Source organism: Balaenoptera acutorostrata, chromosome 15 (genome assembly GCF_949987535.1).
Source record: "Balaenoptera acutorostrata chromosome 15, mBalAcu1.1, whole genome shotgun sequence".
NCBI classification, from domain to species: domain Eukaryota; kingdom Metazoa; phylum Chordata; class Mammalia; order Artiodactyla; family Balaenopteridae; genus Balaenoptera; species Balaenoptera acutorostrata.
This window is the reverse complement of record NC_080078.1, coordinates 35,901,325-35,916,401: the sequence shown is the minus strand read 5'-3', so window position 1 is coordinate 35,916,401 and position 15,077 is coordinate 35,901,325. Positions and strand designations below refer to the sequence as shown.

Sequence of the window (15,077 nt, the reverse complement as noted above, 5' to 3'; positions counted from 1 at the left end):
GCAGTTGTGAGAAGTGATGGAGAGACCCCGGGTGTCCTTTACCCGGCTTCCCAGTGACAACATCTGCTAAGACTCAGTGCGTTGTCACCAGCAGGAGACTGACCCCGTGCCCAAGCCTTCCAGACACCACCAGTTTTACAGGACCCGTGTGTGTGTGTGTGTGCGTGCGTGTGCGTGTGTGCCTGTGTGGGCACAAGTCCCTTCCGAAACCTGTATCGACCATCGTCCTCGTGTGGAGAGCCTGCCTTGTTCAGGGCAGCAGTGAGACGGCAGGTCCCACCTCCAGGAACGTGGCCTGAGAGCCCCAACCCTAACCTCTGCCCCGGGGACGCAGCTGAGGGTCCTTCCTGCAACTGGGGACCCAGAATCCTCAGGCAGTTCCGGTCCCGGCTCTCCCACGTGCTGGCCGTGTCGCCTGTGGTTTCCTTGGATGTGGATGAGGGGAGTGCTGTCCTGTGGTCAGTGCGAGGGCCCAGGATGACCAGGCAGGGTTGTGACCATTGCTCTGATGAAGCCCTGTTTTCCCTCCGCTGCCATGCCCTGGGGGTTACCTGGAATTGCTCTTTCCCTCCTAGTTTCCTTACGTCACCCCCGCCCCCCACGAGCCGGTGAAGACACTGAGGAGCCTGGTGAACATCCGCAAAGACTCCCTCCGGCTCGTGAGGTAACCCTTCCCCCCCCTCACCCCCGTGGGCCCTACTCCCCCTTGTGTAGAATCAGGACTCGATTCCAGAGCTGCCCCTGGGGGAGGGTGGGGAGGGGAGGGGCCCGCAGGTTCTGCCTGTGGAACTCCAGCCTCAGCCTGGCGCCTGTGCCCCAGGGGCATTGGGCCGGGTCTGGAGACAGTCTTGGTTGTCACAGCTGGGGGTGGGCGAGGGCGGTGCTACTGGCATCTGGCAGGCAGGGACCAGGGATGCCGCTCAGCACCCTCAGCGCTCAGCACACCCCCACTGCCACGAGGCTGAGACACCGCCTCAGACCTGGAAGACTTGAGGGATCGGGGCCATTTCTAAACCCACAGGACTGGTCTCCCTTTCTGTGGTCAGGAGACAAGGGATGGAGGACCCTGCGTTGCTGGGCCTTGTTGTCCGAACAGGGAACGGCCTCCACGTTCCTAGGGAGGTGGGATGCAGCCAGGCAGCTGACTCTGGGGCCCCCGCGGGGGCAGGGGTGCTGTATGGGGTGGGGGCACCCTCGCAGGCACGGCCCCTGACCTGCCCTGCTCCTCTGTCTCCCCGGCAGGTACAAGGACGGTTCTGACAGCCCCACTGAGGACGGTGAGAAGCCCCGAGTCCTCTACAGCCTGGAGTTCACCTTCGACGCCGACGCCCGGGTGGCCATCACCATCTACTGCCAGGCAGTGGAGGAGTTCCTGAATGGGACGGCTGCGTGAGTCCCCGTGGGGCCTGGCAGGCCCAGTGGTTCTGCTTCTGTCTGTATTGTGTATTTGAACTTTCAGAGCTTTGATTTGAAATAGGGCCCTGCTGGCCCCAAAAGTTTGAAATCGGCAACTTCAGCACGACCACGGCAGGCCTGCCTCTAGGCTGCAAGGCCAGACCCAGGCAGGATGGGCAGAAACGCACCCACTTCCGTCCTGTCGGAGGAAACCCCTCGGAGGCCAGATTTGATCCGGGGGTGGAGTGGTGGCTGAGAGCTCGGGCTGTGAGTCCCTGTTCGTGTAAGAGCAGCCCCTCCCCCAGTGTCAGTCTCAGGCCGGACGTGCCAAGGCCCTCGAGAGTGTCCTTTGTCCTAGAGACTGAGTGAGGCCCCAGAGACAGCAGGTGTGGGGAGGTGGGTGAGGGTCCTGGGTTGGATTCCTGCATAAGGAGATGCCAGAGCTTATCAGGATTGAAAATGTGCGTGCTGCTTGACTCAGCCATTCCTTTCCTGGGAATTTTATCTTGGGGACATGCTTGCATGTGTGGTTAAGATGTGTGCAGAGGAGAGTCCTGGAAGCTTTGTTTGGAATAGCAAGATGTTGGCGACTGCCTGGTGTCCACCACTGGGGGCCTGGTTGAATCAATTAGAGTAAAACCGCGGTGGAACCCATGCAGTGTCCCAAGAACACGGCACCTCCATCTGTGATGACTGTGGGACAGCTTCGGGCACACGAGTGGTCGGAACAGAGTGTAGGTGGACTGCTGTTTGAATATTAAAGAAGAAACACCTGCTCATACAGGCGTAATTATGCCTCAGCTTTCCCAGGAGTGACACACGGGTTGTGGACGGGGCAGAGAAGCAGGTGGCTGGAAGCACGTGTGAGGCCGGGGCTGGGGGTCACTTTGCACTGTGCATTTTTGTACTGTATTCATTCAAAAATGTCAACAAACCATAAAAGCCAAATGGAAAGGTGTAGCCAAGTCTGGAAAGGTAGCAGTAATTGGGCAGGTGTGGGCTCTGGGAGAATGGGACGCTGCAGAGCGTTTGTCTCACTGTCCTTTCTCTCTCGGCCCCTTCAGGTACACCCCCAAGAGCCCGGCCCTGCAGTCCGAGACTGTCCACTATAAGCGGGGGGTGAGCCAGCAGTTCTCCCTTCCCTCCTTCAAGATCGACTTCTCGGAGTGGAAGGATGATGAGGTAACATCTTGGCTGGGCCCCCCTTTCCCCTGGCCCCTCCCCAAGTTCCTTCCCCTGGAGGGGGGCAAGCACAGTGGGGCCTGTTCACTCAGATTCCTCACATGGTTGATAAGTGTCAGGAATGGCTGCTGACCAAGGTCTGTGTGCCCAGCCGGGGTACCTGGACTGTGGATCGCGGTCGGTGCAGGCATTGGCTGGACTGGGTGATCGCGGCCAGACGGAGCAGCGGCAGTTAGAAGCTCCGTATGGGCTCTGGTATGGTTGTCAGGGCCACGGGGCTGCAGCGTGGCAGGGTGCCTCCCCCCCCAGCGGTTCTGTAGCTAAGGACAGTGATTTACGCGACGTGGAGGGTGCTCCCTGCAGCTCTGTCTGTAATAGTACATTGGAAACAATCTACATGTCCGTTACGGAGGTATCGCTTGGTTCACTGACATCATGGGAACCCCCTGTATATATAATGGGGGCACCATAGTCCAGCTCCGTTCTGGGATGTCGTGAGCCTTAAAGTAGCTGACAGAGCTTACGTCTGCTGTACATGCTGATGTGGAAGCACCTCCTGGGCTTGGAGAAGAGCACATTACAGACAAATACCATGTAATCGCACATATGTGACAGCCACAGATGTGCACAAGACCACTTCTGCAGGTACATGTATGTGTACATAATCCTTGAGGAAGAGCCAGAGAAGATTCCCGTCAAGCTGAAGACAGTGGTTATTTCTGCAACGGAGCTTGATATAAGGGAGACACACACATACACGCTGCATGTGTACAGTGTGAGTATCAATACTGTGTACACCCCTGAATTATTTTGTTTTTTTAAAAAAACCAGGTTATTAAGGTAGAGTTTATATATTATAAAACTCACCCATTTTAAGTGTTCAATTCAGTGATTTTTAGTAAATCTCTGTGATCACAGCCATCACCACAATCCAGTTTTAGAATGTTTCTATCCTCCCGATAGGATCCCTCATGCCCTTTACAGTTAATCCCTGTTCCTGCCCCAGCCCCTGGCACTAATCTGCTTTCTGTCTCCCTGGATTTACCTGTTCTGGACATTTCATATGGATGGAACTGTACAGTATGTGGCCTTTCATGTCTGGCTTCTTTGACTTAGCTGAATTCTCTAGTTTTTTTTTTGACAGAGGGTAGTCACGTATTGTGTTACTGAAATACATGAGTGGGAAGGATTGGAGGTAGCAGGGCATGGTGTGGTGTGGGAATTGCCAGGAAGGTTCTGGATCACGGGTATGTCAGACGGTGAAGGCCACGCCCTGGTAGTTACTCCCGGCCGCGTGTGCTTGCTGGTCAGGGTGCTTTGATGTTGAGCAACAGGAGCCCCCTCTGTTTTACCACGTGAGAAAGACAGGTCTTCTGGAAGCTGGGTGGGGCCGTCGAAGTCAAAGGCCAAGCTGAATAGCAGTCCTGGGGGCCCCCTGCCCACAGCCCCGTGCCGTCAGGATGGTTCCGTCCCTGCGTGCACACATTCCCGGTTCAGATGCCCGGCAGGTGCATCTGGTCCCACCCACCCTCCTGTGAATGGGGAGGGGCAGCTCCCCAAGGGCAGAGGGGCTGGGAGGGCAGGTGAGTGGGTGCCCCCACCTATGGTGACTGCGGGGCGGCTGGGCTGAGGCTGCACCTCAGCTTGGTGACCTCTGAAATAGCCCAGTCTTGGCATTTTGGCCCTGAAACATCCCCCGTGCATTTGCGGATGTGCTGCATCACCAACGGTTTGGGTCACTTGTCCTGAGCGCAGACCTGACTTGTAAGCCAGTCTTGGGTGCTCCACGAGGGCACCCCCTTTGCTCCCTCAGTGCATCAGGGAACCTGCCTCCTCAGCTTGTCAGCATGTGGCCTGGTGGGCCTGTCCGGTGTTGTTATCCTGGGACCCCGTCCTCATCTTTGCCTTTTCTGATTATCACCTCAGCTAAGATGTTCTTTTTTTTTTTTTGGGCCACACCACGCGGCTTGCAGGATCTTAGTTCCCTGACCAGGGATCGAACCTGGGCTCTCGGCAGTGAAAGTGCAGATTCCTAACCCCTGGACCGACAGAGAATTCCCACTAATATGTTCTTGAAATCACCTCAGTTTTTCTAACAGGTGTTTTTTATTGCGGTAGAATACCCAAAATATAAACTTACATCAGTGACAGTGCATTCATAGTGTGTGACCACTGGGCAGTTCCAGGCTGTTCTCATCACCCACAAGGAAGTCCTGCACCCATTAAGCAGTCACTCCCATTCCTCCCTCTATTACATGTATTTTTATTTTTTTATTTTTTTTATTTTTAATTTATTTTATTTATTTTTGGCTGCGTTGGGTCTTCGTTGCTGGGCGCGGGCTTTCTCTAGTTGCGGCGAGCAGGGGCTACTCTTGGTTACGGTGCACAGGCTTCTCACTGTGGTGGCTTCTCTCGTTGCAGAGCATGGGCTCTAGGCACGCGGGCTTCAGTAGTTGTGGCACGCGGGCTCAGTAGTTCTGTCTCACGAGCTCTAGAGCGCAGACTCAGTAGTTGTAGCACACGGGCTTAGCTGCTCCGCAGCATGTGGGATCTTCCTGGACCAGGGCTCGAACCCACGTCCCCTGCATTGGCAGGTGGATTCCCAACCACTGCGCCACCAGGGAAGCCCTATTGCATGTATTTTTAAATGGGAACTTCGTCAGTCATTACTGTAGCTAGGAAACGGCTAAGCTTTGCCATAAATAGAAGGTTCTGGAAGTTAAGCTGTATGGAGAGCGGAAGGATGTTGTTACGTCCTGGCATGACGTCCTTGCCTGCTGAGGCATTGAAGGGGGTGTTGGTAGGTGTTAGAGACGTGACAGACACTCTGGCACCAAACTCAAGTTTCTCCTTTATACCAGGGTTTCTCAGCCTCAGTGCTGTTGACATTTGGGTCCTGGGCCATTCTCTGGCAGGGACTGTCCTGTGCTCTGTGGGATGTTGAGCAGCCTCCCTGGCCCCTGCCTACCAGGTGTCAGGAATGTCCCTTGCTGCAATTGTGACAACTGAAGATGTCTCCAGACACAGCCAGGCGTGCCTTCAGCTGTAAGCATTGTGCCATCAGATGCCTGGCCATCCTCCCTTTTTTTAGCCATTTTCCCCAGATTTGCCTATTTAAAGATTATAACAGTAATGTATGCTTATAGTAAAATGTGCAAATTACACAGAATCTGTCAAGCAGAATGCTCCCAGTTCAGTCTCCTTTTCCAGAAGTGACCACTTCTAACCATGTGGGGTGTATTTTCTAGACTTTCTCCTGTATGCATTTGTTTTTTACAAAAATGCAGTCATACTGTACAAATATTATTTTGTAGCTTGTTTTTTTAAAACAACTTATCGAGACATAATTTGCATACTATACAACTCACCCTTTTATTTATTTTTTTGTTTCTGTTTTAATAAATTTGTTTATTTTGTTTATTTATTTTTGGCTGTGTTTGGTCTCCGTTGCTGCACGCGGGCTTTCTCTAGTTGTGGTGAGTGGGGGCTACTCTTCGTTGTAGTGCGTGGGCTTCTCATTGCGGTGGCTTCTCTTGTTGTGGAGCATGGGCTCTGGGCGCACAGGCTTCAGTAGTTGTGGGACGCGGGCTCAGTAGTTGTGGCTCACAGGCTCTAGAGCACAGGCTCAGTAGTTGTGGCGCACAGGCTTAGCTGCTCCGCAGCATGTGGGATCTTCCTGGACCAGGACTCAAATCTGTGTCCCCTGCATTGGCAGGCGGATTCTTAACTGCCACACCACCAGGGAAGTCCCCAGCTCACCCTTTTAAAGTGTATAATTCGGTGGTATTTACTATATTCAGAGAGTTGTATAGCCGTCACTACTGCCTTAGCTCCAGAACTTTTTTGTCATCCCCAAGAGAAACCCTCTACCCACTAGCAATCACTCCTCATTCCTCCCCCGGCCCCTGGCCACTGCTCATCCACTTTCTGTCTCTTTGGATTTGTCTGTTCTGGACATTTCTCATAAACAGAATCATACACTATGTGACCTTTTGTGCTGGCTTCTTTCACTCAGCATCATGTCTTCAAGGCTTGTCCAGGTTGTAGTATGTATCGGTGCTTTATTCCTTTTTATGGCTGAATAACATTCCACTGGATGGATGGGATCATATTTTGTTTATCCCTTCATCAGTTGATGGACATTTGGGTTGTCTCCGCCTTTTGGCTATCATGAATAATGCTGCTGTGAACATTTGTGTGCAAGTCTTTGTGTGGATGTATGTTTTCATTCCTCTTGGCTGCAGTTTGCTTTTTAATTTAATTTGAATTAATTTAATTGTAAGACTTTTTTAGAGTAGTTTAAGGTTCACAGCAAAATTAAGAGGAAGTTATAGAGGTTTCCCATATGCCCCCTGCCCCACACAGGCGTCATTTTCTTTTCTTACTGCACCATGTTGTGGAGTCTTTCCAGGTCAATACCTACAGATCTCCTCGTGGCTCGTGGGGCTTCTTTGCAGTTTTCCCACCAGCTCCTCATGGGCTTCCATTTATTTCAGTCAAAGCCACGTCCCCTCCTCCCCCACACCTTGCCTTTCCCCTATTTCCCAGTGTCCATCTGACTTAGGCCTTGCAAAGACCCTCGTCCACGGCTCCTCTGTGACAGCAGAGCCTGAGGGGAGCCTGGGCGGGACTCCTGCTGGCGTCAGCTGCTGCTCTCTCTCCTGACCTGGCCGCCTTTTTCCCTAAGAAAGCCTCACCCCCTGCATTAAAAATAAGTGTCTCCTGGGACTTCCCTGGTGGTCCAGTGGTTAAGACTCCACGCTTCCACTGCAGGGGCGCGGGTTCGATCCCTGGTCGGGGAACTAAGATCCCGCATGCTGCCTGGCGTGGCCAAAAACTAAAAAGCGTCTCCCTCAGACTCTCTGGGAGGGTGGAAGTCTCTGTCCTCTCCCCGCGTGCTTGGCTCTGGGGCGTGACTCATGCGCCAAGCTCTGGGGAGCAGGAGTCTGGGAGGAGGTGGTCCTTGCTCCCTGGGTCCCTGCACTCCCAGGGTTTCCCCCCGACCCCTAGGCCCTGGTTTCTGGGGAGAGCGGGGGTCATGGTGCCCTGCCGTCTCCACCTCTGTCCCTGGCTCAGCACCGGGTCTTCTGTTGGGTTTGCAAAGTCCGCTGGACAGATGTCACATGTAACGTGCTGCCCTGTGGTCTGGGCACTGAATGTTCATGGGAGGCGCCGGGAAGGCTGCTGCGGCAGAGCCTTCAAAGTGGTGTCTGTGTCAGGACTTCTTTGGTTGCAAGTGTGACAGAAGCACCTCAGTCTGGCTTAAGAAAAGAAAATCAGGAACTTATTGGCATAGATTCTGAAAAGGCTGGGTGTCTGCAGGGGCCCCTGTCATCAGGAAGGGTGTGCTCCTGCTGAGCTGGCCTCGCTCTCTGCTGGCGCCCTGCAGACCAGTGGAGAGGTGTGGTCCCCGCCTGCGTCCCAGAGTGCTCAGGTGGACATACCATCCTCTGGCCAGGCCACAAAGTACCAGGATAGGAGAGAAGTTGTTCCCCCATTTCCACAGGGAAAGTTGGGGTGCTGCCACCTGAAAAGTGGGACAACAGCCATTTGCACCTTTGCAGTAGGGTTTGGACAGGACTGGACAGGAGGCCCCAGGTGGGTCAGGCTTGATAAGAGCAGAGTCTCCAGGACAGAAGTACCAGCGGCGTCCAGGCAGCAGTGATGGCCTTTCCCAGGAGCTGGGAGGACACAGGTGGGCGAGGCCTGGAGGCAACCCTGGCTCTGTCACTCTGTCCATGAAGCATCCAGCAAGTTATGCCACCTCTGCGACCCTTGCTTTCCCATCTGTCAGCTGGAGGTAGAAATAGTCCCTCCCTCACAGGTGGCCGCAGGGGTCCGCGAGGTCGGGGTGCAGGGTGCTTACTTGGCCAGGCTGTCCATCGTGAGCCCGGCGGCCAGCGGGGCAGGGGCCCCCGTCACACCTCCCCAGACCAGTGTCTGTTATTCCACCCGTCAGCTGGTGCTGAGGCAGCACTCAGCGTGCGAGGGAGAAAGGAAATGCAAATCACTGGCAGCTCCTGAGAGCAACCAAGTCGCCACGTCAGCGCTGACGACTGTATTCCAGCAACAGGCTGGAAGCGCGGGGGTGGCAGGGCCCACACTGCTCCCCATACAGCTCTGTCACCTGAGCAGCTCCCCTCCTGGGCCTGATTACAGCCTGGGAAGGGCAGCGCCTGTGCGTCACACCCACCTCCCTTCGCCCTCACCAGGGTAACTGCGGGATGGTCGTTGGCAGGATGGCTCCCTGTTCCCTGACTTGCGGTAGGGAGGGCAGAAGCAGGCGTGCGGGAGGTCCCTGGCCCCGGGATAGCTGTAGGTGATGTGTGACTCCTGTCTCGGGCGGTCACCCCCCCACCCCGTGGGGCACCCCAGAGCAAGGCAGGAGCGGGGAAAGCGGGTCCCTCCCTCTCCCAGGTCCAAGTTTTGGTGGTGCAGCCCTTCTACCCTGAGGCTGTGGGTCCTGGGTAGGCCTGGACGCCTCCCCGCGTGCGGATCTGTGCGCACACGTTACTACCAAGCCCCGCGCCCTGGAGTCCCTACCCCACGTGGTCCTCCTGGGCCAACTCCCTCCTCGGCTCCCGCTGCCTGAGCACACGCAGCTCCAGTGGCCGATGCTCACCGCCTGCTCTCTCGGCCACCTGCTCGCAACTTTTGCATTAGGATCAGGACCTGATGCTCAGGTTGTAGAGCCAGACCCGAACCTGGCAGCGCTGAGTATGCCCTGTCCCAGCACTGGCCCCGGCCCGGCCCTGCCGCCCACCGACAGCCAGGGACCCGCTGGGCACCCTTCCCGTGGTGGGTGTGGTTTGGCTGAGCGCCTCTGCCCTGCAGGCTCTGTGTGACCTCTCCGCGGTCCCCACTGGTGAGCAGACGTGGAAGCTACACCCGAGTGGACACGTGGGGAGGAGCGTGGCCTGCAGCCGGAGGGCAGCGGGGATCCCCGGAGGGATTTAAGCTGGAGGAGAAGGAAAAGTGAGAGGAGGTTTCTCCGTGAGCTCGGACGAGCCACGTGGTCTCCTTCACGTTGCTTCCGTCTTTGTTGGGGCCGAGCTGGGTGCCTTTCTTCACAAGGTTAGACACGGGATCTCCGTGGGACCCGGCACTCCCGTGCCTAGGGGTCCACCCAGCAGAGTCCAGCAGAGGCGGCCCCGCTCAGCACAGCCGAAGGGGGGCCTGGTGTCTGTGAGCAGGTGAATGGGTGACAGTGAGGTCTGGCCAGGCAGGGAGCGCTGCTCGGCTTTAAGGGGGAGGCGGCTGCAGCGTGATGATTCTGCCTGAGAGGCACCAGACGCAAAAGACAGATACTGTGTGCATCCATTTCTGTGAATGTCCAGGGCCGGCCGGTCCACAGACAGCAGCAGCATGGAGGTTCCAGGGCTGGGCTGGGCTGGGAGGCCCGCTGAGGGCTGGCGAGGACGTGCCAGGAAAGGTGGTGCTGACGGTCGCGTGACCTTACGGATGTACTTAATGACACTGAGCTACACTTAGAACACAAATGTGCCCTTTTAATCTGCTTTACCACAAAGAAGAAAAGGGCGCCTGTCTTGCCTCAGCTCTGTCACCGCGACGCCTCCTGCTCATCCCACCCGCTCCCTCCAGCTCAGTCTGACTGTTGTCACCTCCTCTTCTCCGCAGCTGAACTTTGACCTGGACCGGGGCATGTTTCCAGTGGTCATCCAGGCCGTGGTGGATGAGGGGGATGGTGAGTGGCCTTTCCCTCCGGTCTCCCTCCCAGGCGTGCACACTTGGGAAGAGGCCCTTCTCACCCCAGTCAGCCGGGTCCAGAAACAGCGGACGACGTCGACTCAGCCTGCTGGCCGGGCTTGGGGCCGAGGGGCTCGGGCGCCGAGCGCTCCGTCTCCTGCTGCTGGTGCTGTCCCCACCCCCCTGTGGCGGAGCCTGGCTCTCGCGGCGCTGGTGTCCACCCCACAGTGGAACGATGAAGGCTGTCGGCGCCACGCTGACCCCTCGCCGCCTGCCTCCTCCTGCCTGTCCTGCTGGCCTCTCCTTGCCCCTGCTGCAGGCTGCGGGGTCCCAGACGAGGGTGCAGACACCCTGCCCGGCCCAGGCTCGTCCCCGGGCTCCTCAGCTCCTCCCAGTGCCAAGTGAGACAGCAGCAGAGCCAACCGTGGGCAGCCGGCAGTGGCTGCCTTGGGGCCGGGTGAGGTGCGGGTCGGAGGGAGCTGCAGGCAGAGGAGGGCGAGGCAAGGACAAGACCTCGGTGGGTCCTCAGAGGACAAGGCCCTGCCTGCAGGCTGAGAGCTGGGGACATGCCAGCTGGAAAGAGGAAGCCCGGGGCGGGGGGCCGGGGGTGGTGGAGGCCGGCTCTGACCACTCTCCTCTCTCCCGGGCAGTTGTGGAAGTGACCGGCCACGCCCACGTGCTCTTGGCCGCCTTTGAAAAGGTAAGTGCCATCTTGCTCGTGATCGTCCAACCGACCCCTCATTTGTCATCGTATCCTGCATGCAGTCGGTGCCCAGTAAATGCTGGTGGGGTAGACGAGGGTCTGCCACCTGCCTAGTACGGTCCTAGACGTGACATACATACTCTCCTGGGGTCCCCGAGTTGGGGGTGCCCCGCATAGAAAGAGACCATTTACATGGAAGGATTCATTTACTACTACCTTTTTAGCGTTACGTGTATTTGAACTTACGTGTTTGCCCTTTTTTCCACCAGACCTGAGTCCCCAGGCCCCTGACTGTCCATGCTTGTGGCCGTGTTTACGGTGTGTGGTGGGGATGTTGGCTGGTGGTGAGGACAGTCGGCCTCACCACTGACTCTGCATTAGGGTGTCTCGGTTTCTAGGGATGGTCCTCTCACCGGGGTCCAGTTCCATGCGTCCGTGCATGCAGCGAGCGAGGGCCTGGCTGTGTTGGGGCAGGGTCCCTGCTCACCGAGAGCCCTGCCAGAGTAGTGGGGTGTGTCCCCTATTTGAAAAGGCTACGGCCGATCCCCACCTTGTAGTGTTCCTTGACATTGGTCGGCACCGTGCAGTTGTGTGTTTAGCACCGGCCTGTGGCCCAGGTGGGCGAGGAGCAAGGACCTCATGAGGAAATCAGTCTCAGACCACTTGTCCTGGACGTCCTGCCAACCCCTGGCTTCCTCAGCCCAGGGTGTGCCTGCAGCCCCGAAAGCCTTAAGTGCAGAGCTCATCTCCTCCCTGTGATCTGGGTCTTTCCAGATGCCCCAAGGGATCAGTGGAGCTGGGCCCGAGGCCCCTCTGGTGACGTTGGGTCTGTGCTCTCCCTGGCCTCCTGGGGCTGTGGTGGAGGTGGCCCTCTCCATCTCTGGGCTCACCAGCTGTGCTCCCCAGACCGGCCTTGTCAGAGGAGATGGTGACTATTTACCATCTGTGTGCTCTGGCGGGGCGATGGGCCCTCACTGGCAGACACTCCATTCTGTGCTTCCAGTGTAGAGTCCAGTGAGAAACTACCTTATTTTTGGAGTGCAGCGTGCTAGAAACTTCTGTCAGAACCCATCAGCCTTACAGAAAACGCCGGGCGCTGGTCTCGGTGGACTCAGAAGGGGTATTTGGTGCGCGAGAGTTCAGATCTGGTACCGTGCTTAACTGTGTGGACTCAGAGCCGTGTGCCTCCCCAGGTACCACCAGCCGCATTTGCTCTATCTTGTTCTCACGGTTCTCAGAGCTTTGGGCCTTGCTGAGTACGTAAGCCAGTGACATCCTTGTGCTGTCTTCGCGATTCGACCAGGCCCTTTGAGGGCTGGAGCCGTCTGTCTTAGTTCTTGCCATCCAGGTGGGGAGGCGCCTATCCATTGTCAGAACTTGGCTGATGGTGGTGAACTTGAGTGTACTTGAGAACGACCCAGGGAGAGTTGGGTTTTGTAGGTCAGGGTGGGACCCAGGAGGCGATATTTTTAGAAGATTCTCCGGGTAGTTTCGAAGCCAGGTCAGAGGGCCACAGTTGGAGGATCCCTGGCCTGTCTCTCGAGTCTTCGTGTGGCCCCTTCTTTTTTTTTTTTTTTTTTTTTAATATTTCTGCAGACATTTTATTTATTTATTTATTTACCCTTGGCTGTGTTGGGTCTTCGTCTCTGTGCGAGGGCCCTCTCCAGTTGCGGCAAGCGGGGGCCACTCCTCATCGCGGTGCGCGGGCCTCTCACTGTCGCTGGCCCCTTCTTTTTTCAGCCGTGGTTGTGGGTTGACCAAGGACAGGCCTTCAGCATGGCCGAGTTAACCTCTCTGTCCTTCTTCCCTGCAGCACGTCGATGGCAGCTTCTCTGTGAAGCCTTTAAAGCAGAAGCAAATCGTAAGTCCATCAGAGGAAATACCGTGAGCCCTTTTGATTTAAAAGACAGGCGTGCACATGTGACCCAGTGGTCTCTGTGGATTATTCTCCCCAGGCCACCATGGCCACTGTGGAAGTAGCTGGTGACACCACTACTGTGGGCCCTGGGCTCCAGGAGTCAGGGTCAGGGTCACTGGGTGTGTCCGCGTGTACTGCATACCCACCACGTACCTGCATTGACCATTGTAGCCGAATCTTGTCCAGCTTGAACTTAGTGAGTGTTCAGTAAACACTTGCCGAATGAATGAATGGACAGATGAAGGAAGAAGGGAAGGAAGCGAGGGAGGAAAGAAGGGAGAAACACTGCAGCCTCCCGTCCTCCTCCTTACAAATTGCTGAAATTACCTCCTTGTTGGGCAAAGACTTAGATTGACTTAATCCATATTTGAGAGAAGGATGGAATATCTTGGAACCAATGGGAGCTATAGACCAGTACAGCCTTTCTTTGGGGTCCGTAATTCCATGGTCTAACACCAGGAAGAATTATCCCTGGTGGCCTCCGACTTAGGTAGGTTCTGTGAGGATTTAGCGGACAGGTTCGCCTGAAGTGAGCCTGGAGACTGATTTAACAGCGGCCATGGTGGGGTCTGTCTCCAAAGCGGTGATTATCAGGTTATCCTGTGTGTAGCTGCTCAGGTGTGTCAGCCACAACCCGAGAGTGGTGTTGCTTGAGTTTTTTAAAAGAGGGGTTGAGAGAACTCTGGCAGGTGCAACACCTGGAGGTGGCAGGAGGGCAGGAGACCCCGGGGATGGTCTGGGTGCTTGTTTCAGGAGAGCTGACCAGCAGGACCGTGGCTCTCAGGAGGAGTATCTGGCCCATAAACTGTGGTCAATTCGAGGCCTGACTCTGGTCACTCTTGTGGGGCTGGTGACAGGAGGGTCCAAGGTCATTTTCCTCTGGGGTTGGGCACGGTAAGGTGGGCAGAAGATGTGGTCGCCGAGTCCGGGTAGAGCTAGGCTCTGCGCCCTCTGGGGCGGGCAGAACCTGGGCCCAGCCCAGTGTCCTTGCTACCAGTGGGCTGGGCAGGTGGTGGTTCTCCCTGCCTGTCTCCAGTAGTGCCCGCTCCCTGGGGGTGGGGCTAGACAGAACCGCCAACCACGCCTGCCCCCAGGACCTGAGCCCGGCACCTGGGAGGGGTTGTCGGGAAAGGTGGGTGCAGAGGAGCCGTTGAGTTGGGAGCAAGTGCCCAGACACCTCTCTGCTCTCCAGGTGGACCGGGTCAGCTACCTGCTGCAGGAGATCTACGGCATTGAGAACAAGAACAACCAGGAGACAAAGGTGCGTGCTTGTGGCACCGCCGGGCCAGGCTGGCCATGCTCCCCTGTGCTCCTCCCAGCTGCTCGGAGGCGGGCCCCTGGGTGACCTGCTTGGGGCCCCTGTCCTGGCCAGGGCCCTGCAGGTTGGTGGCAGATGAGCCAGTTCCCTGCTGAGCCTTCCCCTGGAGACCCCAGGACCCCAGACTCCATCATTTTTCCTTAATTTTTAGAGTTAGCGGAGTCTGTGGGACATTGTCCTTTTTCCAGCAAATTCACTGGCTTGTTACCATCACTGGGCAGCTGGCCATCAAGGCAGCCTGGGGATGCCGGGCCCCCTCCTGCTGCCCCCTTCCCCTGTGCAGCCTTGGCCTTTCCCTTCTCTCATCAGCAGTTGAGCCCGCGCTGCACCCGTGGGCCGGCTCGCCTTCCAATGCCTGTGACAGGAGCCTGGTGGTCCACAGAGCCAAGGTCTGGCACAGCCAGGGAACTAGTCCATGGCTTTGTCATTGTCTTAAGACACAAATGAAACTGCTGCCTCTTTTTAAAAACCTCTGGGGTCTCAGGCTAGCTTCCATGGTGGCTGGAACTGGCTGGATGCCAAGTGCTCTCTGCCCAGGTCATGTTTCTGCATCAGAGGTCATCCGACTTCCCATAGAGGGCCCAGTAGTTAATGTCGTCGACCTCTCTGGCGTCTGTCACTTCTGTTCATGTGTCTAGCGCTGCCGGGATCACGCAGAAGCAGCCACAGACATACAGAAACACAGGGGCAAGGCTGTGCTCTGGTGACACTTTGCTTCAGAAGCAGGCAGCAGGCTGGACTTGGCTGATGCCCGTTTTAGGCTGTTGCTATCTCTTGATCCAGAAGCTAATTTTGTTTTCCAGAACGTGCCATTACTTAAGGAAAACATTTCAACAAGTTAGACTTGCCTGATT

At 56.4% G+C, this 15,077-nt stretch overlaps 1 protein-coding gene across 5 annotated transcripts in view; it reads left to right on the top strand.

Moving 5' to 3' along the window:
• The window catches only part of MGRN1 (mahogunin ring finger 1), a 65,454-nt gene that overhangs the window by 26,199 nt on the left and 24,178 nt on the right, over nucleotides 1-15,077 (top strand). For all 5 annotated transcript variants that reach the window (XM_057528590.1, XM_057528588.1, XM_057528591.1 and 2 more), the window contains 7 exons: nucleotides 576-664; nucleotides 1,243-1,389; nucleotides 2,460-2,577; nucleotides 10,216-10,282; nucleotides 10,935-10,984; nucleotides 12,801-12,848; nucleotides 14,098-14,166. In XM_057528590.1, the coding sequence (XP_057384573.1) occupies nucleotides 576-664; nucleotides 1,243-1,389; nucleotides 2,460-2,577; nucleotides 10,216-10,282; nucleotides 10,935-10,984; nucleotides 12,801-12,848; nucleotides 14,098-14,166 (588 nt within the window). The remainder of the gene's footprint in view (nucleotides 1-575; nucleotides 665-1,242; nucleotides 1,390-2,459; nucleotides 2,578-10,215; nucleotides 10,283-10,934; nucleotides 10,985-12,800; nucleotides 12,849-14,097; nucleotides 14,167-15,077) is intronic.